This window comes from Schistocerca serialis, chromosome 2 (assembly GCF_023864345.2).
Source record: "Schistocerca serialis cubense isolate TAMUIC-IGC-003099 chromosome 2, iqSchSeri2.2, whole genome shotgun sequence".
Classification (NCBI taxonomy): domain Eukaryota; kingdom Metazoa; phylum Arthropoda; class Insecta; order Orthoptera; family Acrididae; genus Schistocerca; species Schistocerca serialis.
Window position 1 is genome coordinate 815854166 of NC_064639.1, and position 27717 is coordinate 815881882.

The following is a 27717-nucleotide window of genomic DNA, read 5'->3' on the forward strand; positions in this document are numbered from 1 at the left end:
TAAAAGAGGATGGACAAGCGTAGTGTAGGCAGTCTCCTTAGTAGGTAACCATAACTAATTTAAATATATATGAAGAATATATTATTAGGTATCTGTGCTTCACAAACACTTCCATACATGAACCTGTATGACTACCCCTTATATAGATCATATTGTTCTTTTCTGTAATGGCAGTAATCTTTTTAAGTGGACATCCGCTACACAGCCCCCAAAGTTCAATATATGGTGATATGTAGTACTTGTACTTACAAAAACTAAATTAAAATACTAAAATTAGCAGAAAAGTCATTATTTAGAGAAGGGGGGAAGTTGCTGTTGCTTCTAGCTGCTGTCTGCCTGCTACTGCTAGCTTAAGGTTTAAATGACCAAATAGATCATTATAAAGAAACAGTTGTTATCTAAATGCTGTAGGAGTAAAAGCTTGTTTCAATTAAACATTCACACATTTCTTACAGGTAACATGGGTCTTTTATTATGGAATGTTGAAATCAAATAATTTGCAGAAGTTGTGAGTAGTAACAAATTATTTTAATTTTTTATTTATTTTCTAGAGATTATTAATTTTTCTTTCCACAAAGTGGGGCATATTGAGGATCTTAAAGTCAGCATATAGAACTGCCCTTCCAGCTCTATACAAGGAAACACAGAGTACATGAAAATTATTTTTAAATAGGGCAGAAGAAAGACAACTCACCTGCAGTTGATTATTTCATGATGCATAGAACACCACACTACTGCTCTTTTTCCAGTTCGGGTACACACTCAAACACCCAAACACACATCTGTGTGTGTGTTTGTGTGTGTGTGTGTGTGTGTGTGTGTGTGTGTGTGTGTGTAAAAGGGGGGGGGGGCACTCTGCGCGTTTGAGAATGTTTATGACTATGAATGGAAATAAAAACCTTCTAAGAGTAAATGTGTAGTGACGTGAAAGTAAGAATTCAAAAAGTGAATACAGAGGTTTCTGATGAATAAATATGGGGCACTTTTAAGTACAAACCATTCTGAAACAAAAATATAACAAGTAGACTCTTCTCAGGAATTTTATTTCTAGATGAACTGTACATTAATCTAATTTTTTACATGATTTCCACCAATGTTTGGTGTGTTTACATTTGTTTGTGAGTATCTGAAATCCCTCCTCTGATTGAGAATCCCACCAATTATGAAATACGTGCTGTGTTTGTTTTCTTGGAGCTAAAGGTGTGAAAGTGGCTGAAATTATCATCAGGTCAGTGAAGTCTATGGAGAAAACTAAAACATGCCTTAATGTAAACCCATACATGCAAACTGGTTCTCCAGCTCATTTGTTTTACTTATTACAAGAACGACTCCATTGTGAAATCTTCTCTACACCCCAGCCATTCCCACCATATCAGTGAAACACAGCATCAGAAGTGTGGCAACCTGTGAGACAACATGTGATACCAACTGACATGTAAGTTTTGTTTCTTATTATATACTGGTGTGATGCCCCAAGTTATTAGTCAGTACAGCTGGTCACAAATTTGGCTACACCTTCAACATACAACATTCTCATATGGAACATGTTGAGGATGGTAGCAGCAAGAACATATATACTTATTCATTGCTCAGACCATTTTAATCTCCATTTCCAACTCAGTGCCAACTTCAGTAATGGGAAGTGGCTCTCCCATTAGCCATGTAACCTGGGATCTGAGTGACTTGCTCTTTCTTCCCTACCCCATCTCTCTTTCCTCTCTGAAAAAGAAACTGAACAGCTTCAAAACCAAGGTGATAACTTTTTCTGCTTGAAGGTGTGTCTGTCACTTGGCATTTTGTCTCATGAATTTAAGTACTGGCCAGCCACCTAAACCACTGTGAACCCCTACCAGTCCAAAAGAAAATTAAAAATGTATCTCTTTAGCCACTCTCTTTAAAATTATCTGAAGATCTGGATTCAGATTTTGAAAATTTCTGTTAGCTATGGGCCAGGTAATGGTGTTCATAGTTAATCTGCATGACAAGAATTAATGTACCATAAATAGAACTTACAGAAACTGGTACATATTTTGTCCAAGAAATACCATTGTGATTAAGTAAATATTAAGCTACTGACAACAAATAAACAGCATCTGCATAGTATAACTGAGATGGCACCAAAAGCAGATATCTTTCTAATTTACTCAATTAAATTTACATGACTTAATCATGACTAGCATTTAGCAGTATAGTGACAGTTTGTTGTTAATATAGTATTATAGCAGTTCAGTAAGATGGACAGTGACATGCCTCATGTTGGTTGGGGGTGCAGTGACCTCTATGGAGAGGTGGAAGAGCCATTCTTCAGTTGTTAGGAATGCTGGGTCTCTTCCAACCTGAACACTATGGGTTCGATGGGTTGGCAAAATCTATGGGAATCCGGCATGAGAAGCTGGCTACAGCAAGACAGATGGCATGCGTGTAAATGCTTTATTTCTCCAAGCTACAGCAGTTGCAGGCTTGCACTCTTATCCAGTGGCACAGCCTGGCATCTGCACACAGCATCCATATTCCACAGGTGCACTTAAGCACCAATCGCAATGTGGTGCATTGTCTAGGAGGCAGTGTGATGGCTTGTTAGTGCTGATTCATCATGTGCTGAGATGGCAGCTGGCAGTCAAGGTCCCCACAGTGGCATCAGGCACATTAAAGTTCATAAAGCAAAGCAGCAGTGCAGAAGCAGGGCAGCACAGCACCCCAAACTCAGGATATTGACATACGAGTGAAAGACTGATATGACGATGGCTGTCTGGAAGATGCTGGAGCAGTCCTGCAGCATGGTGGTCATTGCTTACTGTTGTTGTCTTGAACCTCTGCCTGGTGGCTCAAATGCTACTTATAAATAATGTCCCAGTGACTGTCTGCATGCCTGGTGGCAAAGGACTGCAGTTCTGGTTGACGCATTGCTGTGTCAGTGGTTTGTTATGAGGGACTTCTAAATGTTGACAAAACATGTGGTGCATTCTGCATTTCAGCTGCATCATCAGCTGTGTGCCTTCGGGATGGTAACTGGAACACCGTGTCCCAAATTTTCTTAACATCATGACAAACAAACTAAATGATTAAAATAGTGAACTTCCAATCCACCAAGGTGAATGTTGCCAAATCTCAATTACTGGTATTTAAAGTGGTTAGTTCTGACCAAAAGAATGTAAAGAATGTACATAACATCTCAGCAACAGAAACAGGGAGCTACAAAGTTTGGGGTGTGTACGTTGATGAAGATTTGCAGTTTGGGAAAAGTCAGTATTGCCTTATATCTCCTTAGCCAGCTCACAAAGACAGTTCCCAGCCACACAATGAAAATAGTATACTATACTATAGAATAATTACCCCTTTCTTGATTATGTACAGATTAGTTCTGAACAGTTGACACTCTTTTGTAATGTATTCCATGTCTCAAAAGATTCTCTTTCGTGATGGGATCCTGTTCTGGTCCCACCAAGGAATTTTTCACTATAGATTTGTGTTGTGTATCACAAATAAATGTTAACATACTTAAGGCATGTAACTTCTCATACAATTCAAGTTTCGTGTGTGTGTGTGTGTGTGTGTGTGTGTGTGTGTGTGTGTGTGTGTGGTTGGGGAAGGAGTGGTGTAATTTCTCCCTCCCTTATTCACCTCCTTATCTTCCAGTTGGTCATCACTTATTTATTTATTTATTCTATGTTCAATGGGCCCATATGGCTACAAGTTCACCATGGATGTTGGATGTATGAAAATTATGCTTACATACAAGATGAACCAGAACTCCACCAACAAACATTTGAAGGTATTTTAAGAATACCTTCTGAACATTTCGGTGTAAGGGACCCATGGTCTCTGGGGGCTCATTACAGGGTTATTGAATTTCTTTTGATTTCTTGTCCCAGTTAGCTTTGTGTCTGTACTGCACTGAAAATAGTGCACAACAGTGCAAATGTGTGTCTATTTGAGATGTGTGTCTGTGTATCTATTGGGGATGGCAGTTATCTCTGTTTTTTTTCCCATTCCAGTTTTACCTAACTGTTAAAACCGCTCAAAATAACCAGTTTCTGTACTAACCAAGGCCTGGTTTTTTATTCCTATTTTTTTCAGTAATAAAGCTAGACAGTGAATAAGACTGAAAAACTTTGAATTACTCCATTTCAAGATACTTAGAATCAAAATATTAAATTAAAAATGCAAATAAAAAATCTTAGCCTATCCACCATTGGCAGTTTCTTAAAAAGTTGAAACTCTGCTTAAAAATCATGTTGTAATTGCAGATCATACCACTTTTTATGCATTACAAATAGTCAGTGCTAAAGGGTGAAGACTGAGGTTGAAGGACTCTTTTTTTTGTGGTAATTTGTCTGCTTTCAAGGGCTACAAGCAGATGAAGCCATATTTCGTAGACTACTATGTGGACAAACAGGCAGCAGATCAGCTACTTTCTATTTTTATTGTGTACTATGAATGAATTGTTGTTAAGTTTTTAATTTATTAACTGTTCCCTTCCTCTTCTGTTATTTTATAGAAATGGCAGACAAATCTTTAATCATTTAAGGCAAATGAAGAATTGTACTTCATTGCTATGCCACTTCATAAAAATATTTCCAGACTAGTGTTGGTGTCATTTGGCAATACAATGGTTGTGCTGGGATGACAGCAAGAAACTACGACACAGACCAAGTGGGGGCAAGTCTAGCACCCTGCGCGTACACACATACCTTAAGCCATGGTATACAGCAACAGGGACATTATTGTCTCAGCAATGCTCGATCAAATTTTTGCCACACATTTGTAGCTTGTTTCTGTTGGTATTGTTACCAAAGTAGCATTGAACAATTTTCTCATATTCTATAACAACAATATTTCAAACCAATGTACACTTTATGAATAAAAGGTCTTCCTCTTTAAAAAAAGGTTTATTTAAACACGTTTCAATATTTACATATTACAGGCTTTTTCAGTTTTGTGAAGGTATTTTCACACAAACAAAGGCAACTGTGGTAACAAACTGAATGTATCATTATTACATTATTACTCTGTAATGAGCTGCCAGGGACTGTGGGTTCCTTACACCAAAATACTGGTGGGAATATTGATCTTGATGCAGTATCCGGATACTCTCCACCATGAGAAGAGGATGATTTTTGTACTATGCAGAGAGAGAGAGTAGTGTGATCTGTATCTTGGTCTGAGCCAGTTGCATGTATTTATGTTGGGTAGTAAAGCATACGAAGATACATCCACTGCATTTGTTATTTATGGTAGTCACAAATACTGGGCCGTACTATGATCTACTCACATTGGTGACCTCACATCAGTCATGAAACATGCAATTCTTCACATTTTTGCCATTTTTCATCACAACTGTGTGGCTGTCACACAATGCTCCAACCAGTGTGCTGCTTCTGCAATGATGAAAGGATTGCAATGTACTATGTGAACTGTTCTGGAAACTGAGTGTGCCAATGACTTAAGACTCATTCATACTGACATCATCAAACTTTTAGTACATCAATAATTCCCACCACTTATGACTCTATTCTCATACCGTGAGTACAGCACCACTATTAATAGTGTTACCAGTGTGCAATGATTCCAGAGTGTTTGTGGGGACATTTTTGCATTATCCATGCATTCTGCATTGCATGTGCAATATGAACATTGGCATGCTGCCCCACAATGCCCTGCAACATTAACAATTGCCAGTCATGTTGCTTCACACTAAGTAGTTACTTTCAGATTTGGAAGACAGTGCCATTATGGCAGTGCTCCCAATTGAAACTGAGTGCAACATATGTGTAACACAAATTGTGTGCCTCCTAAATCTTTCACATCATGAAATGCAAACATCCAGTCATTTTCCAATTTGCCACAACAAATAGGGCTTCATACACAGTCAGCAGCCACCTTGTCGGCTACAAGAGATAATACTGGAAATTTGGCCTTCACTTAATGTCTGAAGTTTAGTTTTCACCACAATCCCACCTTTTGATGTTGCCAGTCCCATCTTGTGGTTCGCAATGATTGACAAAATTTTTACAGCAACAGGATTCCTCAATGATGGTACTAGACACATCAGTTTACTCTACCATCCAGGATGTCAAGCAGAAGTCATCACTGACGTCATAGTGTTGCCACCTCAAATGAACAAATACAAAGCAGTGACATTCACACTCCTGCAGTGTCTTTCATGTATCCCTGAATGATAAGTGCTGGAGGCTGTGTACAATCAACAACTGCACAACAACACTCCATCACATCTCTGGCAATGTCTCCTTGCTACCATTGACCATGCCCTCATGACAGACATGGAATTATGGACACTATGGGTGGTTAAACTACCAACGGAACTACTACTAGTGATCATTACACATGAATCTGAACCTCTTGACATACGATTCATGTTTGTTGACTGTATGTTCTCCAATATCTGTCACCATCAATTGATAAACAACCAGGTTGATGACACACCAGGCAACACAGGGGTGTTACTCTCTTCAATGCCAACTACTGCCAGCTGAGCCAGCTCAATGTAAACTGACAGTGATGTCACACCTCGCCCTCTGGCTCCAACATGCTGCAGCAAGAACACACCACCACCATCACAGGAAAGGACATACCCAGTGACATGACCTCTTCACAACCATTGTTCTGCTGATTTCATGCTACCCTGAGCAGACAGTTCAAAAATTTTGAAAACCATTTGAGTATGCAATGCATTCAGAGGGCTGAAATAGGCACTTCAGCCTATTCAACACAACATAGTCATTTATCAGTCTCATATTTTGCACAGGCTCATGTCACTTTTACGGTACTTGTGGCAGATGCCTCTTCATTCAAGGCATACCTACAAAACAATTCTTCCTTGTGGATGTGGGCTCTGATATCAATTGCCTGCCCTATGACAGCATGCCCGCTTTTGAACCATCATTGCTATTAGTCTACACTCAGCAGATGATGTGGAAATCTCTATCCATGGCACCACACACCATTCAGCTTACAGAGGATTTACAATGCACCTGAACATTTTATGTCATAGACATGTGCATGCCTACTGTTGATATGGGCTTCCTATGCCACCACAATCTTTCAACAGACATAGTGAACGTGGTGTTAATGAACCACTGTACTGGAGCTTGTGTTCAAGGGTGCTTCTCTCCAATAAACAGCAATTCATTGACCACTTCATGGAAGCACGTTTACCTCACAATGAAAATTCTGACCTCTACCACTGCATCAGCCTTTTGTAAGCTAAACTTGCATCAGCATGCATACATATACGTGAGCTCACTTCACAATGATCAGTTGTGTCAAACGGGACAACATCCGGCATTGTGTACTACTCTCGCACCTATGGGCCTGGACTTCATAGGCATTCTTTCACAACATTCACAGACACTGGACATAAACAATCATTTCAAACCAGCTGCCACAGATGAGGTGGTGTAATGGATCTGAGAGATGTGATATTTTCTACCGGATTTGTCGATACCAAATCTAATGAGGGAGGTTGTAAATGTTTTCTTATATTTTTGTCAGAATATTTTTTGTGAATTGTAATTTGCCTTATTTTATGCTAATTTGCTTACATGTTTGAGAGTGACAGCATATTGATTAAGGGGCTCCGGAAAGGCTCAAAATCATGAAAAGTTCAATTTATACTTTTTTGCATTTTCTGAATCTGCAGACTATTACCTTTTAATAGATATATAATTTATTCAATTCCGAAGACTACAACTATTTTTAAAATTTTTTTGAAATGTGTTCTACGTGGGCGTGACCCACTGTGGCGCTGTTAAACTGCTGTCAAATGGTGTTATTATTAACGTCCGTGTTCATCAGGTACATTTTAGTGATGTGAGATAAAGTATGTGTTGTGGCTAACCTGTGATGGTTCAATATATATCGCTGGTGTGATTGTCGATTGTTTCATGTTTATTTACTCTGTCGTTATCTCGAAAATATTCGTAATTAATTCTGTTTCTTGAGTCTCTGTTTTGTTGAAGTGTAATAATGAGTAAAAGTAAAGTTATTAGAAATCCTATGAAGGCTTTTAAGAAAAGGAGAAATGTTGGAAAGCCAAAGGTATGTGTTATTACTGTAAACAATAAAGACGATAACCAAGTGAGTGAACTGAACCTCTCAAGTACACCTGCCCATAGCAGTCAAAGTGGGAAAGAAAATACTTCACAGAAGAAGCTTGGTTCAATGAGTGAAAACTATGAATGTTTTATGGGCGAATCGGATGTGAATGAAATATTTGATATGTCAGTTCTCAAAGGAATTTTTTCAATCTGTGTAAGATGTATTCATTGTAGTGAAGTTGGTCTGGAACTCTCCATAATAAAGCACGTAGGACTTGCTAGTGAAATACAACTGAAATGTGATAAGTGTTCATACATGACCACCTTTTGGAACAGTGTTGCAGTAACTGCAACTGAAGAAAATGGTAGTAAAATCTACGAACACAACATTAGATTTGTTTATTCCTTGCGTTCAGTTGGTAAGGGTGCTACTGCAGGTGCAATTTTCTGTGGCATCATGAATCTTCCAAATCCCCCAACCAAGTTTACAACCTATAATAAATTAATAGGGTCTAAAGTAGGAGATGTCTGTATAGAATCTATGAAGAACGCTGTGGAAGAGGCAGTAATGGAAAATAATGGTAACAGAGATTTGACTGCAGCGTTCGATGGTACCTGGCATAAACAGGGACACACATCTCTTCATGGTGTAGTATCTGCCACCAGTATGTATACAGGGAACGTTTTAGATGTAGCAGTAATATCAAAGTATTGTAGATGTCCACAAAAATATAAAGGTACACATGAAAATAATTGCAAAGCTAACTATAGTGGCAGTAGTGGAGGAATGGAAGTGGCTGGTGTTGCCAGTATATTCCAGTGTTCTGAGGTGTGTGATAAAGTGTGATATGTTAATTACCTTGGTGACGGTGATTCTAAAAGTTTCAAACATGTTCAAGGACTGAAGCCCTATGGTGATGATGTTGCAGTGCAGAAATTTGAGTGTATTGGACACGTACAGAAGCAAATGGGAACAAGACTTCGGCGACTGAAAGCTTCGTACCAGAAACAAAAACTCAGTGATGGTAAAGGGTTGGATGGGAAGGGAAGGTTAACTGACAGTGTAATTGACAAAATACAGAACTATTATGGAATGGCTATTAGGCAAAATACACAAAGTGTCGACTAAATGAAGAAGGCTGTTTGGGCTCTTTTTTTTCGTGCTTCTTCAACCAATGAAAATCCCCAACATAGCTTGTGTCCCAAAGAAGAAGACAGTTGGTGTAAATATAACAACGGATTGCTAACTGGTGAAGTGTACACTCATAAGCATAGTCTGCCCCATGCAATAATGGAGGTGATAAAACCTATTTTCAGAGACTTAGCAGCACCTGAACTGTTGAAAAAGTGTATTCACGGAAAAACTCAAAACCCCAATGAAAGTGTAAATAGTGTTATAAGGTCGAGAATCCCCAAGACTGTATTTGTTGGAATAGAAACACTTCACTTTGGTGTGTACGATGCTATTGCGACTTTCAATGATGGCAACATTGTAAGGTGCAAGGTATTTAGAAATATGGGAATGAAGATAGGTTCTAACATGGTACGAACGATGCTTGCTTTAGACAAGGAACGCCTTCGGGCTGCAGGCAGGGCTGTAAAGAGTCTAGAAATACAAGCAAGAGTAAACAGGAGGAGGAACAAGAGGAAGCTGGAGGAGGAGTTTGCAAAGATAATCCATCCTATGGACCTGGAATGCACTAAAAAGTTAATCCAATCTTTGTCGCTCGATTCCCAAAACTTTTATTTTCTCATACTAATTACATTTTTTCTAAGGATCTTCCAAACATATTTGTTTCAAACTTTCAGTAAATGTTACCCAGTACCTTCTGCATAATTTAACACAGCCTTTTTCCAAAAAACTGTATATTTTTGAATATATAAATAAAAAATTGCAAAAAAATGTTGTGAATTTTCATTGCAATTGAAAAAAAATCATATTTAATAACTGAACGAAAATTTTGTAAAATCCCTGTGTTAAGTTGTAGCCCATATTCCAATAAATACTCTGTAAAAAGTTCAACTTCCTACCTCAAATACTTTGTGAGGAAAGATGTAATTTATAAGCGTTATTTTAACATTGCAAGTATAGGGCGTTCCGGAGCCCCTTAATATTAGTAGATGTGACGAATAATATCAAAGAGACTGGTTACAAGTGGAAGCTTGTGTGTTGTGTGAAATGTCTTTGATGCTGGAGTCATCTTTGACTGCAGTCAGTTAGCAGTAAACACTTGGTGTGTGATGGTGGAACAATGTATAGGTCCCCATTGCAATAATTTGCAAGTGACCAGCAAAAATGAGTTATTCTACTACTTTTTTATATAAACATCAAGAAGGAAGCACATTCGGAAAAATGGTATTTGAAGCACCAAAAATGAGGCAAATGCACTGAACCAAGACATTTCCGCAGCCGACAAAACAGCATTATGGAATCATACTTTCACTAGACGACTGAAGCCAACACAAAAAAGTCAAATATCATCCTATAAACATCCACAGAAAACTGAATACTATCACAAAATATGCTAAATTCAAGTATATAAAAATAGTGAGCATATTTCAGTGGTCATCTCCTCCTCAGTGTCAGTGTCAACACTGGTCTCAGTGCAGCATTCACCACAGCCACCACCACTCCTAGACAACAACACCACTACCTGCAGTGTTAGCCTTGGCCATCACCTGCACTGGGGCGTGCAGTGCACAGTGGTACAGTGCATAGTAGTGAGACAACAGATGGTCCTCCCATCAGACACAAATGTCATCAACTGTGTCCAGAAGATTTGCAAATAGCTAAAAACACCATTCACGAACATTTACAATAAGGTATTGTCTGCCCATCTGACAGACCCTTGGCATCACAAATTAAACTTGTTCCCAAAAAAGATGGTAGAGTAAGACTTTGTAGCGAGTAAAGAGTTCCAAGCTCAAGAACAATCCATGACAACTACCCTGTCCCAAAGCTTCAAATCTTTAGCATCATTGGCTGCAATTGCACATATCTAAAGATTCTGATGCACCCTGACAACATACAAGACTGCCATCATAACACCTTATGGCTTAAAGAATGTTGTGCAAACATAGCCGGAGGTAATTGACGGTCTCCTCTGCTACTTCCCATATTGATAAACTTACCTTGGTGGTATTTTGCTTTTCTTGTATTACTCAGAGGAGGACACACTTCACCTAGAAGAATTCTGAGCCATCCTGCAGCAGGACGGTGTTATCATCAATATTGACAAGTCACAGCTATGTCAGTCGGAACTAACATTCATATTTAACACTTAATATATCAGGCATTAAGCCAACCAATGAACGAATGGATATGGTTAAAAACTAGCCTCTTCCCAAAACTTATGACTTATATAATTTCCTTGGGATTCTCAATTTTTATTGCAGACAGCTCCTGTATGCTGTTTAATTTCAGTCTCCCCTTACAGACAGCTTGTCAGGCAAAGAAAAAAAGGGTAATTGGAAAACTGACTGGACAGTGGAGATATCTGAGGCATTCTGTAAAGCAAAGAACACCTTGGTGTATGCCTTCTCTCTCTCTGTTTCTCTAACCCAGAAGGTCACTTCACAATTACCACTGATGTTAGTGACTCTGTGATGGGTACAGTACTTCAGCAGATTTTGATAGAGTACTTCAACCATCACAATTCTTCTTTAGGAAACTTTCACAGTCTTTGTCTAAATGATTGGCCTTTGACTGTAAGATTCTCACATTGTACACAGCTGTGAAACATTTTCAAGAAGACACTGAAGGATGTCAGGTAACTATCCATACTGACCACAAGCCACCAGTTGCTGCCATTAGAAACTCCTCTCAAAGTCTCAGCCCTCAGTGGTACAGACACTTGGACTTTATTGCACAGTGTACTTCTAATGTGTGCCACATTCACAGTATGGAAACATCATCGCTGACTATCCGTCCCGAATCTGTGCAATATCCTTGCAGTGTGATTATCGACTTATGGAAGATGAGCAAACAAAGATTCCATTATCACAGATCTTCTCAATGATAAAGCTACAAAACTGGAGACTGACTGTTGCAGTTTGCTCTCTGCTAATATGACACTGCTCTGTGATGTTTCTCAAGACAGACCACAGTCCACAGTTCTACTCACTTTGCACCAAGAAATGTTTCACAACATTAGCCACCTGGGCATCAAAGCATTGGTATGATCAGTGACAGACAGGTTTTTGTGGCCTGATGTCAAGTGTGACTGCTGTCACTGGAGACAAAGCTGCCTTGCTTGCAGCATTCAAAAACTAATGGCCATACTCAACTGCAACTCAGACGGTTCCCGATTCTCAAGACCAGATTCTGTCACATCCACTTGGATGTCATTGGATCACTCACAGATTGTGAGAGATTCCTTTATCTATTTCTGGTCGCTGACATAACACCCCATTGGGTTGAAACAACACCCCTGTGTAACATCACCATTGAATCGGCTGCATGTGCTTTAGTGGAAACCTAGATCACTCATTTTGGTGCACCTGAGTTGTTCACCACTGACTGGGGCCACTATTTCAAGTTGGATCTATTCAGTGCCTTGTGCTAGCTCTGCAGAATTACCTACACACAGACAACAGGGCATCACCCACAGAGCAATGACCTTATGGGGATTTGATACAGGAGCATGAAGGTGGACCTCATGTGTCGCCCTTGTTTGTGGACCAAGCTGCCCTGGGTTTTCAGCATTTGCTCTTCGTATAAGGAAGACTTATATGTCTCCCTAGCAGGGAGTGTATGGGGAACCACTAGTTCTACCAGCTGACTTTGCACAACTTATTACCGATGGACATCAACAGGACCTACCAGAACTCATTCAGTGCATCTGTCAGCACATTCAGAAGATGCACTTGCCAGCTCCAGCTCCTCATAATACAACCCTCAAGGTATTCACAGACGGAGAGCTCTCTATATGTGAATTTGTCATAGTGAGGGATGACATGGTTCGGGCAGCCCAGAAGCCCCCATACACTGACCCATACTCCAACACGGGCTGCAGACATTTCTCATCTTGCTTTGTGGCAAGTCCATGACCTCCCCCTCTCCTGCCTCACACCTGCCTGTGCCCCACAAGCTGTTCCGAATACACCACATCCCGAGTATGAGACCTTGGTTGGCATTACTGGTAACCAAAGTATGTTGCTGCTTCTTTCTCCACCAGCAGAATTGTCTCTCAATGACCGATCTCCTGCTGATCTACCATCTCCCCCAGCTTTGCTATCCAGGTCATGCTACAGCGCCCATGACATTCATTGCAACATCTGGCACTGTACCATGTCTACAATCTATGCATCCATTACAACAATCATTTGAGAAACAGTCCAGCTGTATCTGCTCACAAACCAGCAATGACACGGCTGGCCAAATGCACCTGTGCCTTCATCTTCTCACTTACTGCTGCACTTGGTGCCACTAAAGAGCAACAACCCATGCAAGATGCAGGCCGCATGATAAGTGGTCCGGCTATGTCTGCTCATGCACCATCCACGACCTACACCAGCCTTGCACTTGACACAGCACAGCAATAACCTACAGTGCTCCACACTCCCAGCAGCGGAGGGGGGGGGGGGGGGGCTGTCTGTGAAAGTATTGATCTCAACACAGTCTCCAGACACCTTATGCCACAAGAAGGGAACAATCTTTGGACTGTGCAGACAGACAGTAGTGCAAACTGAGTCTTGGTCCAAAGCAGTTGCATGTATTTATGTTGGCTAATAAAGTTTACATAGATGTAACTGCTGCATTTGTTCTTCATCATAGCCATAAATACCGGCCCATACTATGATCTACCCATATACTTAGAACAACCCTTGAAATTTTGTAGGTGTGTTCTGGCTCACCCGCCATTTACATTTACATAAATTACAATTTCCTATACAACAGATACAATTACAATAAAGGTACAGATGCACATTACACAGTTCCTGAATGATAATAACAAAATCTATACACAATATCTATATTAATATTTGACAAATTGTTATCTTCTCTCTTCAATGTTCAGAACAGTTTGGTAGGCATAATAGTTGTCATCATACTATTGGGAAATCAGTTTAGCAATACAAATTGCAGCCTCAGATTGCACTACTATCTGTCTGTACAGTCTACTAGTATAAAGTTTGTAACTTTTAAATCACAAATATAAATGTGGTTTCAGTTGCCTGAGACTGCAGATGTGTGTGTGAGTTGCGTGTGTGCATGCGTGTGCGTGTGTGTGTGTGTGTGTGTGTGTGTGTGTGTGTGTGTGTGTGCATTCTGAAAGCTATAATTGTGAGAGTCTTTTTGCTGTCCCTATCTGCGACTCAGAATCTCTGGTGAATAGCAACTTTCCTTCTCATAATATTGTTACATTCCATGCTGGATTTTCCATTGTTTGATTATAATATTGCTACACATTTGAAACCAGGAATAAATATTCCAACTTCAGACACTTATACAGTACTCTGAAAATAATTCTTCAACTGTATAAATTACAAGAAAGCAAAAACTACAAGAAATACATTTTTCTAAGAATGTAAATGTAAGTTTGTAAAGCAGACATGTAAGTCACTGTTGAAAAACTTACTGCTTCCAGAGCCTGCCAAAGTTCAGCATCTGGAAATTCATCAAATGGATCCAAGTTCTTACGGAGAGATCCAGAGAAGAGCACCGGTTCCTGAGGAATGACTGAGATTTTAGGGCGGAAATCATGGAGGCCTATAGTACCTGTGTCTATGTTGTCAATCATAATTTCTCCTTCTATGTTAGCTAGCCTGAAAAGTGCAGCAATAATGGAGGATTTTCCGGCTCCTGTTCGACCAACTATGCCAACCTGCAATGAAAATTTTGCAACAATTAGTCCCAATAGAACAGTCTAGTAGTTTATAAATTAACTGAATAATGCTATCATTAATCTATCTTTAAGTACTTCAGTTACACTGTGGAATGTATACTTGATATTCTACATCTACATCTACATCTACATTGATACTCCGCAAGCCACCCAACGGTGTGTGGCGGAGGGCACTTTACGTGCCACTGTCATTACCTCCCTTTCCTGTTCCAGTCGCGTATGGTTCGCGGGAAGAACGACTGTCTGAAAGCCTCCGTGCGCGCTCTAATCTCTCTAATTTTACATTCGTGATCTCCTCGGGAGGTATAAGTAGGGGGAAGCAATATATTCGATACCTCATCCAGAAACGCACCCTCTCGAAACCTGGCGAGCAAGCTACACCGCGATGCAGAGCGCCTCTCTTGCAGAGTCTGCCACTTGAGTTTATTAAACATCTCCGTAACGCTATCACGGTTACCAAATAACCCGGTGACGAAACGCGCCGCTCTTCTTTGGATCTTCTCTATCTCCTCCGTCAACCCGACCTGGTACGGATCCCACACTGATGAGCAATACTCAAGTATAGGTCGAACGAGTGTTTTGTAAGCCACCTCCTTTGTTGATGGACTACATTTTCTAAGCACTCTCCCAATGAATCTCAACCTGGTACCCGCCTTACCAACAATTAATTTTATATGATCATTCCACTTCAAATCGTTCCGTACGCACACTCCCAGATATTTTACAGAAGTAACTGCTACCAGTGTTTGTCCTGCTATCATATAATCATACAATAAAGGATCCTTCTTTCTATGTATTCGCAATACATTACATTTGTCTATGTTAAGGGTCAGTTGCCACTCCCTGCACCAAGTGCCTATCCGCTGCAGATCTTCCTGTATTTCGCTACAATTTTCTAATGCAGCAACTTCTCTGTATACTACAGCATCATTAAGAACATGATGGAGAATTTTACACTGTGCAATGTATACATGGTATTAAGAACATGATTATGAATTATTTGTCTTATTGTTGACCACCACAGTATTAAAGTTTTCTTTTGTTGTGCATCATTCAGAATATTTCTATCTGTGATTTCCATGGAACACTGTTTTTTATTTATTTATTTATCTTACAGCTCGAAACATGTATTTAACATGCATGGGCAATGTTACAATAATTACATTGATGTTATTGATACACAATATATATAAATTACATGCTATTAAGTAAAAGATCATTTAAGTATATTTAACATAGCATTCCTGAGGTCAAATCATGTCAGCACCATACTGTATGGGCACTTCAATATAAGCCATTTTTTCAACTCATTTTTAAAAATTCTACCAGAAAGCTGTTTCAGGTTGTTTCACAGAGAATTATAAAATATTGCTCCCTTAATGAATGGGGTATTCATTGTTAGATTCAATCTTCTACTCACCATATGAAAGTCTGATTTGTGTCTTGTATCGTAATCATGCATTTCCATATTTCTGTTTGTCACTTTTTTGTCTTTTTTCACTAATAATACTGATTGAAACATATATACTGCATAGATAGCCATGATATTAAAATTAATAAACAGGTTTTTGCATGAAGTTCTGGGTCTTACTTTTGCCATAGTTCTTATTACTCTTTTCTGCAATACAAATACCCTTCTTATATTGTATTGGCTACACCCACCCCACAATACAATTCCCTAAGATAGATGGGGATGCACCAACCCAAAATACGCTATTTTTATTGCTTCAATATCTAGATATTGAACTATTCTTCTTAGTAAACACAGACTAGATGTTATTTTACACAGACATGATCTATTTGCTGATTCCACGAAAGTCTGTCATCTATATATATATCCCCAGAAATTTACATTTTGAACACGTATTTTCCTGTAAAGTTAAACCACGAATATGTAGATATTTTATTCTCTTTCCATAGGCTTAAATGTATTTTACCAAGTCTCAGGATATTAAAATATTATGGCAGTTTAATTTGAAACCAATCTCCTATAAATCACTCTCTGATAAAAATCAAGAAACTCAGTGATCTCATTCTTTTGCTTAATTTTGTTTAGTTGTATCTGCTAACTGTGTTTTCCTCTTTCTTCTGTTATTTCTTTTGTCTGGCACATTTTCTAGTTACATTATCCTTCAGTACCTTAAAAAGATATTTGCTGTAAATTATCTAGCATTATTGTGCTGTCATTCAGTTCATGTATCAACATGCCCTACCAGATTTTTATACTATCCAGTCCCAAAATCTAGCTTCTTATACTATGTACACAGATCAAATATTCAACTGCAGCAACTACAAAAGATGCAGACATTGTTAGTTTGGGCTTGAAGCCAGTAACAAAGCCACAAGACTCTGAGTTTTCACATGAGTATCACCAAGCGGCAAAGCAAGAATGCATATACCACTGAGGATGTTAATTAAATTAGTGCAATCACAAGATTACAGTTTAGTAACAGCAGTAATAATAATTATAATTATTATTGTAATAACTCTGCCAGGGGTATTGCAAGCTGGAATGAAAAACCCAGTAATGCTGTTGTCGAACGTAAGCTCATATAAAAGAAGGTGCAATGTAGATGTCAAAATCAAGGCAATCCAGGACTGACAACACTGGGTTGCGTTAGGTGTGAGTAATTACTACCAAACAAACTCAAGATAAAAGAGCGTAATGGCACAATGAAATCAAATTAGTACCCCATATGATAATTCTCTGGTCACTGAAATGCAATGCAAGCGTCCTGTTCAGATTCTGGAGGGTGTAACGGATGGAAGTGACATCATGCTAAAGACAAGACAGAATGTCTTGGAAGTCCCAAAATGTCCCATACACTTTAACACAAATGTAGGATGATCTTAACAACACATCACATAAGCTCATTAGTATGAACTGTGATGATGAAAAAACTGACTAAAGTTCTCCAGTAAAATTAAATTTTAGTAGTAGTATTGGAGGAAACTCACTTTACAGATAAAGAAATTTTTAAATCAGATGGATACTGATTCTTTAAGAGCAAATCCCACAAGAGAGTTATGAAGGACATCGAGTGTTCCAGCACATCCTTTGTTGTCAACAACAAAATCCTTAGATCTGTCTCAAACTTTGAACCCATAAATGACACATCCTATTTGATAACAATGCACCGTGTGAAGAAAAACACATACTGTAGTTTTATTAAGATCTAAGGCCCAACAACGACAAAAATCATAAGGACTTTGAAAAAAAAAGCCATATTAATTCTAGAGTACAGCAGGTACCAGAATAGTGAAGATCCTGAATCATGACACAAAAATCTCACTGAGTGATTTTAATGCAAAAGTTGGATGGAAACCAAAGTATACGAATATTGTTGAGTTCTACATGGTGCATAAAAGGGTCAACTAAAATGGAAAACAACTCATTGAATTACCTGAGAAATATAATCTTCAACAATGTCCACACAATTTTGCAGTATTTTTAATTTCTGAAAGGCATCTGATTCAGTGCCAAACCTACACTTATAGTCAAAAGTATGATCATATGGGGCATCAAAACAGAATGTTATGTTGGATGAAGAGTCATCATCAAATGCAGAAGTAACTTTGGATGTGTCTCCAGGAAGTCTGTTGGAACCCTTGCTGTACATGGTGTACGTTAATGACCTCGAGCACAATATTAACAGTAATGTCAGACTTTTGCAGATGATGCAATTATCTATTATGAAGTACTGTCTGAAAGAAGTTGCATAAATGTTCAGCCAGATCTTGATAAGATTTCAAAGTGGCACAAAGATTGGAAACTTGCTTTAAATGTTCAAGAATGTAACATTTTGCACTTCAGAAAATGAAAAAATGAAGTATCCTACAATTACAGTATCAGTGAGTCACAGTTAGAACTGATCAAATCATACAAATACCTGAGTGTAACACATTGAAGGTATATGGAATGAAATGATCACATAGTCTCAGTTGTGGATAAAGCAGGTGGTAGCACTCCATTTTCAGGCCACATTTGACCCATCAGGACCATCTGACCACAGTGTCATCCTCAGCTGAGGATGCAGATAGGAGGGGCATGTGGTCAGCACACTGCTCTCCCGGTTATCATGATGGTTTTCTTTGACTGGAGCCGTTACTATTCAGTCGAGTAGCTCCTCAATTGGCATCATGAGGCTGAGTGCACCCCGAAAAATGGCAACAGCACATGGCGGCTTCGATGGTCACCCATTCAAGTGTCAGCCACACCCGACAGCGCTTAACTTCGGTGATCTGACAGGAGTCGCTGTATCCACTGTGGCAAGGCAAAGCAGGTGGTAGACTTCAGTTTATTGGTAAAATACTGGGGAAGTGCAGTCAGTCTGCAAAGGAGATTGCTCGCAAATCACTCATGTGACTGGTTCTAGAATAGTGCTCAAGTGTGTGAGACCTATACCAAATAGGACTAACAACAGAATTGAATGTATTCAGAGAAGGACAACATGAATGGTCATAGGTTTGTTTGATCCGTGGGAGAGTCTCCCAGATATACTGACAAAACTCAACCAGCAGATTCTTGAAGATAGATGTACGATGTCCCAAGAAAGTCTATCAATAAAGTTTCATGAGCTAGCTTTAAATGATGGCTCTAGGAATATACCACAATCCCCTACATATTGCTCACATAGAGAGTGTGAGGACAAGATTAGAATAATTACAGCATGCACAGAGGCATTCAAACAATCATTCTTCCCACACTCCATATGTCAATGAAATGAAAAGAAACTGTAATAACTGGTGCAATAGGATGTACCCTCTGTCATGCACTTCATGGTGGTTTGCAAAGTATAGATGTAGATGTAGATGTCTAGCCAGGAAGAAAAACGACATGGACATCATCATACACAGCATAGATAGATAGGTACATAGGAAGGTAGGGAGCTAGGTAGTTACCTCCTGGTGGTGGTGGGGGGGGGGGGAGGAAGGGAGAGGGAGAGGGTTGGAGGGGGGAGAGAGGGGGGGAGAGAGAGAGAGAGAGGGAGGGAGGGAGGGAGGGAGGGAGGGAGGGAGGGAGGGAGGGAGGGAGGGAGGGAGGGAGGGAGGGAGAGAGAGAGAGAGAGAGCAGGGACTAAAATAGAAAGAAACACACTCAGGAGGATATTAATTGTAAGCTGACACAAAAGGATCATTTAACTCTTTGGAGAAAATATCATACACCCAAGGAAGAAGACGTCTGGTTCAATGAAAGCCAGTGAGCACACAAAGCAAAACAAATTCACTATGAGAAGCAGGACCAAACAAAACAAATTCATAGTGGGAATCATAAGTATGCTAAGGAATTATTGGACAACTATCAATTAAATGAACCTCACAAATATTAAAGAAATTTTTAAGAGGAGGATAAAACTCCCCACATGTTTTCAAATGAAAGATGGAATCTTAATGGAACAAAAAGAAAAACAGACTATTATACTTGCAAATACCTTAAGAAACTTTTAAGTTGTGAAAAATTAATTAATCCAATCAGAACTAATAAACTACATGGTAAAAATGGGCTGTCTCCTTCACCAGATTACAAGGACATCAAACACAATATTCACAGACTAAAACACAAAACAGCTGATGGGAAAGACTCCACAATAGCAGAATTATGGAAGCTTCCACCTCAAAAAGCAATAAATATTTCACATTAAACCATGAAAAACATATGGGCATATGGTTCTACAGGGTATAAGTGGTGATAAAAAACTAAACTCTGTCCGAACAGGCCACGAAGGCCAACAGTACCAACCAGCTGCCATGTCATCCTCAGCCCACAGGTGTCATGGATGCAGAGATGGAGGGGCATGTCTTCAGCATGCAGCTCTCCATCAGTTTATGAGACTGGATATAAGTAGTGATGGTGGTGAATAATCACACAACCTGGATACAATGTAGAATGCTTTTGTTATCACACAGAGCACAAACAAGACAAGCAACCAAACACAACAAAGCCATAAGGCAGACTGACTTTCAGTGAGTTACTGCCAAGGACTCCGGTCGACTGACAATTATCCTATTTGTAGGTACAGTGTTCCCACAGAGCCAGGTGGGGGAGGGGGTGGTGGGCTTAGTGCACAGCACTGTGAGGGAGGCTGCATGGAGTGATGTGTCAGTGGGGCTGTACAGAGATGGGTAGGACTTCCATGTGCAGTGTGATCTGTAGCGATGAGGTCATTGGGTTGTGGCATACATCAGATGGCGTAAAGGCAGTAAATGTGGAGGTGGTTGGCTTGCAGAGGGGCCAGCTGTAGCATGAGTGCATATCAGCATCAGGACTGGGAGTGTGAAGGGTGTTGATAGGGGTAATGTCTGGTTGTACAGAATTTTGGCCAGTGAGGCTTCAAGGTTTTGTTTTTGTGCGTTGGAAACTCAGGAGGACTCACAGGAATCCCTCAGTCCACAGTCCTCCATGATACATCAGGGCCACCTTTAACATCTGGTGTCACTGTTTGACCAGATCATCACTTTTGAGGATTGTATGCTGTGGTTCTGAATCACTTAGTTTCTGTCATGTTGCATAGTTCAAGGAAGAGTGCAGATCTGAACTTCCCACTTGGGTTGTTGTGACGGACATGGGGCAGTCAAATGTACATGTTGTAAGCACCCTTTATGGATTTCAAAATGTCCTACGGGCAGCTGCGGTGTCTTGAGACTTTGCTCTTTTGACATGGGACACATACATGAGCACAAAGTGTATAATCTGTCTGTCACTAGGTGGGTGGTTGGGTGAATGCCCAGTTATGACAAATTGTGGAGCTGTTTGAGTATAACATGGCAGAATTGTTAAGCTACAGGACGGCATGTCCAATTTTGAAAATGTCATAGAGTAAAGGGCAGGACACCCCTGGGACAGGATGAGATTCAATCTGTAGATTCATGGATGGGTCATGAATGAGGGCTTGCAACAGTTCAACACATTGTTGTGCCTCAGCAAACTGACCATAGTCAAGAGTTGATGACAAGGCGCTGATGCATGAAAAATAATCTGCTAAGTGCGCAATGGTTGGTGTAGATAACAGGTGGCAACCTTCTATGTCCTTCTGAAATGGCATACTGTTTCATAAACTACCAGTAACTCCCTGTCATACACAGGCCACTTACTTTGTGAAGATGTGAGTTTGAGTGAGAAGAAATGGAGTGGCTGCCGCATGCATCCCACCTCTTGTCGTTGCACAGTCTGATAGTGGTGTCACTTGCTTCTGCTGTTATGATGGGCTGTGCATGAGGAAGGGGATGTGCCAAGGTGATGACTTGGGTAAGGCTGTTATTAATGCTTTGAAAAGCAGATTCCATCTTCCTGTCCTTGCGAGTTTGCATTTGGTGCTCGTATTCTTGCTGGTGTGAGCTTGTGTTAACAGCACTTGCAGATAGGCTGTCTGTGGAAGGTATCTTCTGTAGCAATTTATCATTCTTGCGGTGGAGTCAGTAGTTGGATACTCTATGCATTATGGTGTGGTATGGATATCCAATAAATTGACAATGTGACTGTGGAATACGACTTCTCTGAGTCAAAATTGACATTTGTCTCCATTGATTATGACACTGTTGAGAGAGAAGGCATCAAAAACTTGCCTGAAGTGGTTGTTGTGAGATTCCTCATTAGTTAAGTATAACAGAATGGGAATTTGAAGATTAAACAATCAATGAAGTACTGCCATATTTGTGTTATATCCTTTAGTCTGTACTGCATGAACTTTCACCCAACCAAACCAAAATGCATGACAATAGCCTTTTGTGAATTTTGTCTGGGCACATAGGTATTTGTAGGTAAACAGAGGCGTTCACTAACTAATGAATGAAGTTCTGTCCATACTGAAACGACCACTGAGTATTGTGTAATCATTGCACAACATGAGAGATCTGTTGTGGCGTTTTTTTCTTTTTTAAAAAAGGAGAAACCCATGAACTATCAGAGGTGTGAACTATCCATGCTTGTAAGAGCTCATCCACTGCTGCTTTGGCAGCCCTCAGTAGATCAGGCAGCAGCCAGTGAGGTCTGTGTCATACTGGGTGCCCAGGTGTACCTTTTGGATGGTTCTGTTCTTAATGGCATGCTGCCTGAGTAACTCCAGTGAGGGGTGCACTAAGATTCAGTAATAAATAAGCGGTGCAGACCTGACTTTTTCTGGGGTAGCAGGGAGTGGTGTAGTGAGCTTATTCTTGGGTGGCATTAGAGGTGCTGGATTGGTGTGGTGTAGAGATATCAGAGAGTTGGAGGCAACAGTTGAAGACAGTTGACGTAACCAGTCATGAATATGTTGTGTTGCATGACATTCTTATATTTGATGATGTTGTTGTCGCAATGTAAGTGGAAGCTCAATTCACGTGTGTCACAAAGGAGTTCTTGGATGGGTTGAATACAGTCGAAGTTGTGGAGCCATTCCTGGAGAAGCCAATGAGCATCAGACACATCCATGTGAGGTGGTGGTAGGAGCATAGGAGTGCAGAGAGGCCTGTTCTGTTGTGGTGGGCTGCTTAAAAGGCATGACCAAGTACACCAGAAGCAGAGTGGCCACAGGTTGTGTGAGTTAGAACACCTTAGTCAGGTATTGCACTAAGTGTAAGTGCTGGAGAAAGTCTGCACTGATAACTGGTTCTGCTACATCCGTGATGATAAATGTCCAAGTGAATTCTTCGTTGAAGACAAGGTCTAGTGTACAGACTTGTGAGCAAAAGACTTGGATTGTTTAATCATTTGCTCTGTGGAGTTGAGCAGGCCTGTGGGATAGTGTTTGGCCTAGTGAGATGGGAGACAAGGTCTAGTGTACAGACTTGTGAGCAAAAGACTTGGATTGTTTAATCATTTGCTCTGTGGAGTTGAGCAGGCCTGTGGGATAGTGTTTGGCCTAGTGAGATGGGCAGTGAAGTGCTGAAATCTGAGCCTATGTCAACGAGGTATAGCCAGATGTGGTCATTTACAAAAAGTCTGTTATTAAGAAAGAGATAGGGCAGATGTAATCCACCGTTGTCATTTGTAGAACTGAGACAATCTAAATATCATGTTTGGTCTGGTGCATATACAATGAATCTAGTATGTAATTTGGGAAATTGCATGGAGGATGGCAATTGGTAGAATCAGAGTATGTTGCATGAAACTAATGAAAGTGATTCTGTGCAGGCACATTGTGGTTGATGGCATGCTAAGCAAGTGTGGACACAACGTAGTTTGCAATGTTCTCCACAGGTGCAGGTGTGGCATGGATGGTGGGGAAGATGTGGTTTGTTGATGCCACATGAAGATCATTGCTTCAGCCGGGTGCAGTGACATCAGCATTGGTGGAAGTTGGGCAGTGTTGGCTCAGCTAGGTTAGCAGGCCATCATTTGTACTGACATTGAAGTTGTGAGTCATGCACCCTGTCATTGTTGCTGACATTAGTGCTGCAATGTCTGTGTTGTATGACAGAGTATATCCAGTCAGAAAGTTTAAGGCATACTTGTAATGGTTTGTGCTCATGGGTGACCATGGTTAGTTGGTCTTACAGGGTGGAGATTCCCAACACACGGACCTTAACTAATGCTCAGGGATGAGGTCAAGGTCGATCTGTGTGCAGAGTTGATGCCAAAAATAAAATGGAGTCTTGTTGCTTAAAACTGTTTCATAAATGATGTGATGGTGTGGGTCAGTTGGTAGAGGAGTGGGGGATCGGTGAGGAGAGGCTGAGGATTATAACACCTGCTGTGTCCACATGTTCCCCAAACTGGCTTAGCCGGGTAACAAATTTCAAGCCGTCACTGATGTCACTGGATCTGAAGATGCTAGATGCTGTCCACAATGGCTAACCATAATGTTGGAGTATCTGGCTGGAATGGTGGTAGTTTGAAGTGTGTCCAGTAGTTGGTAGATTGGCAAGGCAATGTTCATAATGGAAGAACAGCTGAGTAAATATTGTCCATATGTGACATGATGCATGGTAGATGATGGGGGAGGGATGCAACCAGTTGCATGAGGACCAGCATGATCAGATTCACACTTGAAATGGTTCATGTCTCTTCTACAGCGAGTAGGCACAAATACAACCAGTTGGACTGCTGTGGCTCAGGTGTTACCCAGTTTGTGAATAGAAAAAGGTCCGCCGGCTGGAGTGGCCGAGTGGCTCTAGGCATTACAGTCTGGAACCGCCTGACCGCTACGGTCACAGGTTCGAATCCTGCCTCGGGCATGGATGTGTGTGATGTCCTTAGGTTAGTTAGGTTTAAGTAGTTCTAAGTTATAGGGGACTGATGACCTCAGCAGTTAAGTCCCATAGTGCTCAGAGCCATTTGAACCAAGAACAAGGTCCCATGCATGATGACAAAGTACATAGTTTTTACATTCCACTGTTCAGCAGGGTTGCACACTGTGTGTGACAGTCTGCAATTGGAGTGTCACATTTTACCATACAAGCTACATGTGGGGTGTTATCTGTAGCATCCAATGTCATGCCATGAAAATTGTTGTCTACATGCATCAATTGTCGTCCACAATGGTGGCACAATGGCAGCACTATAGCTACACAATAGTAAGAAATGACAAAATTACATGTGAACATGGTCACACACAGTCACCAATGTGATTTTACAGGGTATAGGCAATGACGGTGGTGAATAATCATAGAACCAATGTACAATGTAGAACATTTTTCATATCATACAGAGCATTCACTAGACAAGCAACCAAAAACAACAAAGCCATGAGCCAGTTTGACTATCACAGTGTTTGTACCTGGGTTTCAAGATCACTGTCAGCAATCCGCTTTGTCGGTGCAGTGTTCCCACAGCAGAACAAAGAACTACAATATGATTGGAAGTAAGAGTGATTCATTGCCTGCATAAGAAAGGCCACACTACAGAATTGAACAATTTTTATGGCATCGCATTACTCCTAGTAATGTGCAAGATAGTATCACAATTCATCTTAATGAGGAACATAACAAGTCAGGAACAAACTGAGATAATAACAAGGATGAAATATCACAATTAATCTTAATGGGGAGCATAACAAGTCATGAATAAACTGAGATAATACCAAGGATGATTCTGAAAAGTCTGGTTTACAGCAGAACAAATACAAAATCTGAAAACATTAATAAGATTTCAAATACTGAGAGGCAGACAATATGTATCTACTTTTGTAGGTTTTAGAAAGGCATATGACTCCTTCAGTATACTGGCAGAAATGGTTGTCAATTAAAAAATGCTAGGGATTATAGTACAAGAGCAACCATGGCCAACATAAAGGACAATGTCAAATTTTGAGGAAGTCTCTCTAAACATTTGGAATCACACCAAGAATTTTGCAGGATGATGGATCTTCATTATTCTTGTCCAGTTGCATACTGGAAAAAAATAATACAAAGCTGGCACAAGGAATTAAAACTCTGGAACCTGTTTAAACATTTCAGAGAATAAGAAGAAAGGTGTGGAAACAGACTACTGTATTTAGTTTTTACAGATGACATATTGCCATAAGGATAGAAGATTTTGAAACACACACACACACACACACACACACACACACACACACACACAGAAGTAATAACAAATATCAAGGGTGCTACAACCCATTCAGTACCAAATAGGCTACAGAACAATAAAACCTGTAGACAGGTTTAAATATCTGGTGAATGGATTGCAGCTAAGAGGCTAGATGAAGAACCTTCAAAGCAAGGACCAGAAAAACGTCAATAGCTTTCCAAGCGACATGACACATTTACAACAAAAAGTGCTTTTCCATAAATAACAAAGTTCATCATTACAATTCGGTCGTAAAACTGGTGTGCCTGTATGCATGTGAGTGTCTTATGCTTTCTGAGAGATGTTTACTAGTGGAATTATGAAGAAAAGAGATAAAGACCCTATGTAATATACTGGGTCCAAATTACGAGGGCAGTTCAATAAGTAATGCAACACATTTTTTTCTGAAACAGGGGTTGTTTTATTCAGCATTGAAAGTTATTCCCCAATCTTTTAGCTACACAACACTATTTTTCAACGTAATCTCCATTCAATGCTACGGCCTTACGCCACCTTGAAATGAGGGCCTGTATGCCTGCACAGTACCATTCCACTGGTCGATGTCGGAGCCAACGTCGTACTGCACCAATAACTTCTTCATCATCCGCGTAGTGCCTCCCACGGATTGCGTCCTTCATTGGGCCAAACATATGGAAATCCGACGGTGCAAGATAGGGGCTGTAGGGTGCATGAGGAAGAACAGTCCACTGAAGTTTTGTGAGCTCCTCTCGGGTGCGAAGACTTGTGTGAGGTCTTGCGTTGTCATGAAGAAGGAGAAGTTCGTTCAGATTTTTGTGCCTACGAACACGCTGAAGTCGTTTCTTCAATTTCTGAAGAGTAGCACAATACACTTCAGAGTTGATCGTTTGACCATGGGGAAGGACATCGAACAGAATAACCCCTTCAGCGTCCCAGAAGACTGTAACCATGACTTTACCGGCTGAGGGTATGGCTTTAAACTTTTTCTTGGTAGGGGAGTGGGTGTGGCGCCACTCCATTGATTGCCGTTTTCTTTCAGGTTCGAAGTGATGAACCCATGTTTCATCACCTGTAACAATCTTTGACAAGAAATTGTCACCCTCAGCCACATGACGAGCAAGCAATTCCGCACAGATGGTTCTCCTTTGCTCTTTATGGTGTTCGGTTAGACAACGAGGGACCCAGCGGGAACAAACCTTTGAATATCCCAACTGGTGAACAATTGTGACAGCACTACCAACAGAGATGTCAAGTTGAGCACTGAGTTGTTTGATGGTGATCCGTCGATCATCTTGAAAGAGTGTGTTCGCACGCTCCGCCATTGCAGGAGTCACAGCTGTGCACGGCC

At 40.4% G+C, this 27717-nt stretch overlaps 1 protein-coding gene across 3 annotated transcripts in view; it reads right to left on the bottom strand.

Annotated features, from left to right (window-relative positions):
* The window catches only part of LOC126458056 (probable multidrug resistance-associated protein lethal(2)03659), a 475280-nt gene that overhangs the window by 59506 nt on the left and 388057 nt on the right, over nucleotides 1–27717 (bottom strand). For all 3 annotated transcript variants that reach the window (XR_007585566.1, XM_050094853.1, XM_050094854.1), the window contains one exon: nucleotides 14639–14884. Coding sequence is in view for 2 of the 3 variants with exons in the window: in XM_050094853.1 (XP_049950810.1) it covers nucleotides 14639–14884 (246 nt within the window). In the remaining variant the exon portion in view is untranslated. The remainder of the gene's footprint in view (nucleotides 1–14638; nucleotides 14885–27717) is intronic.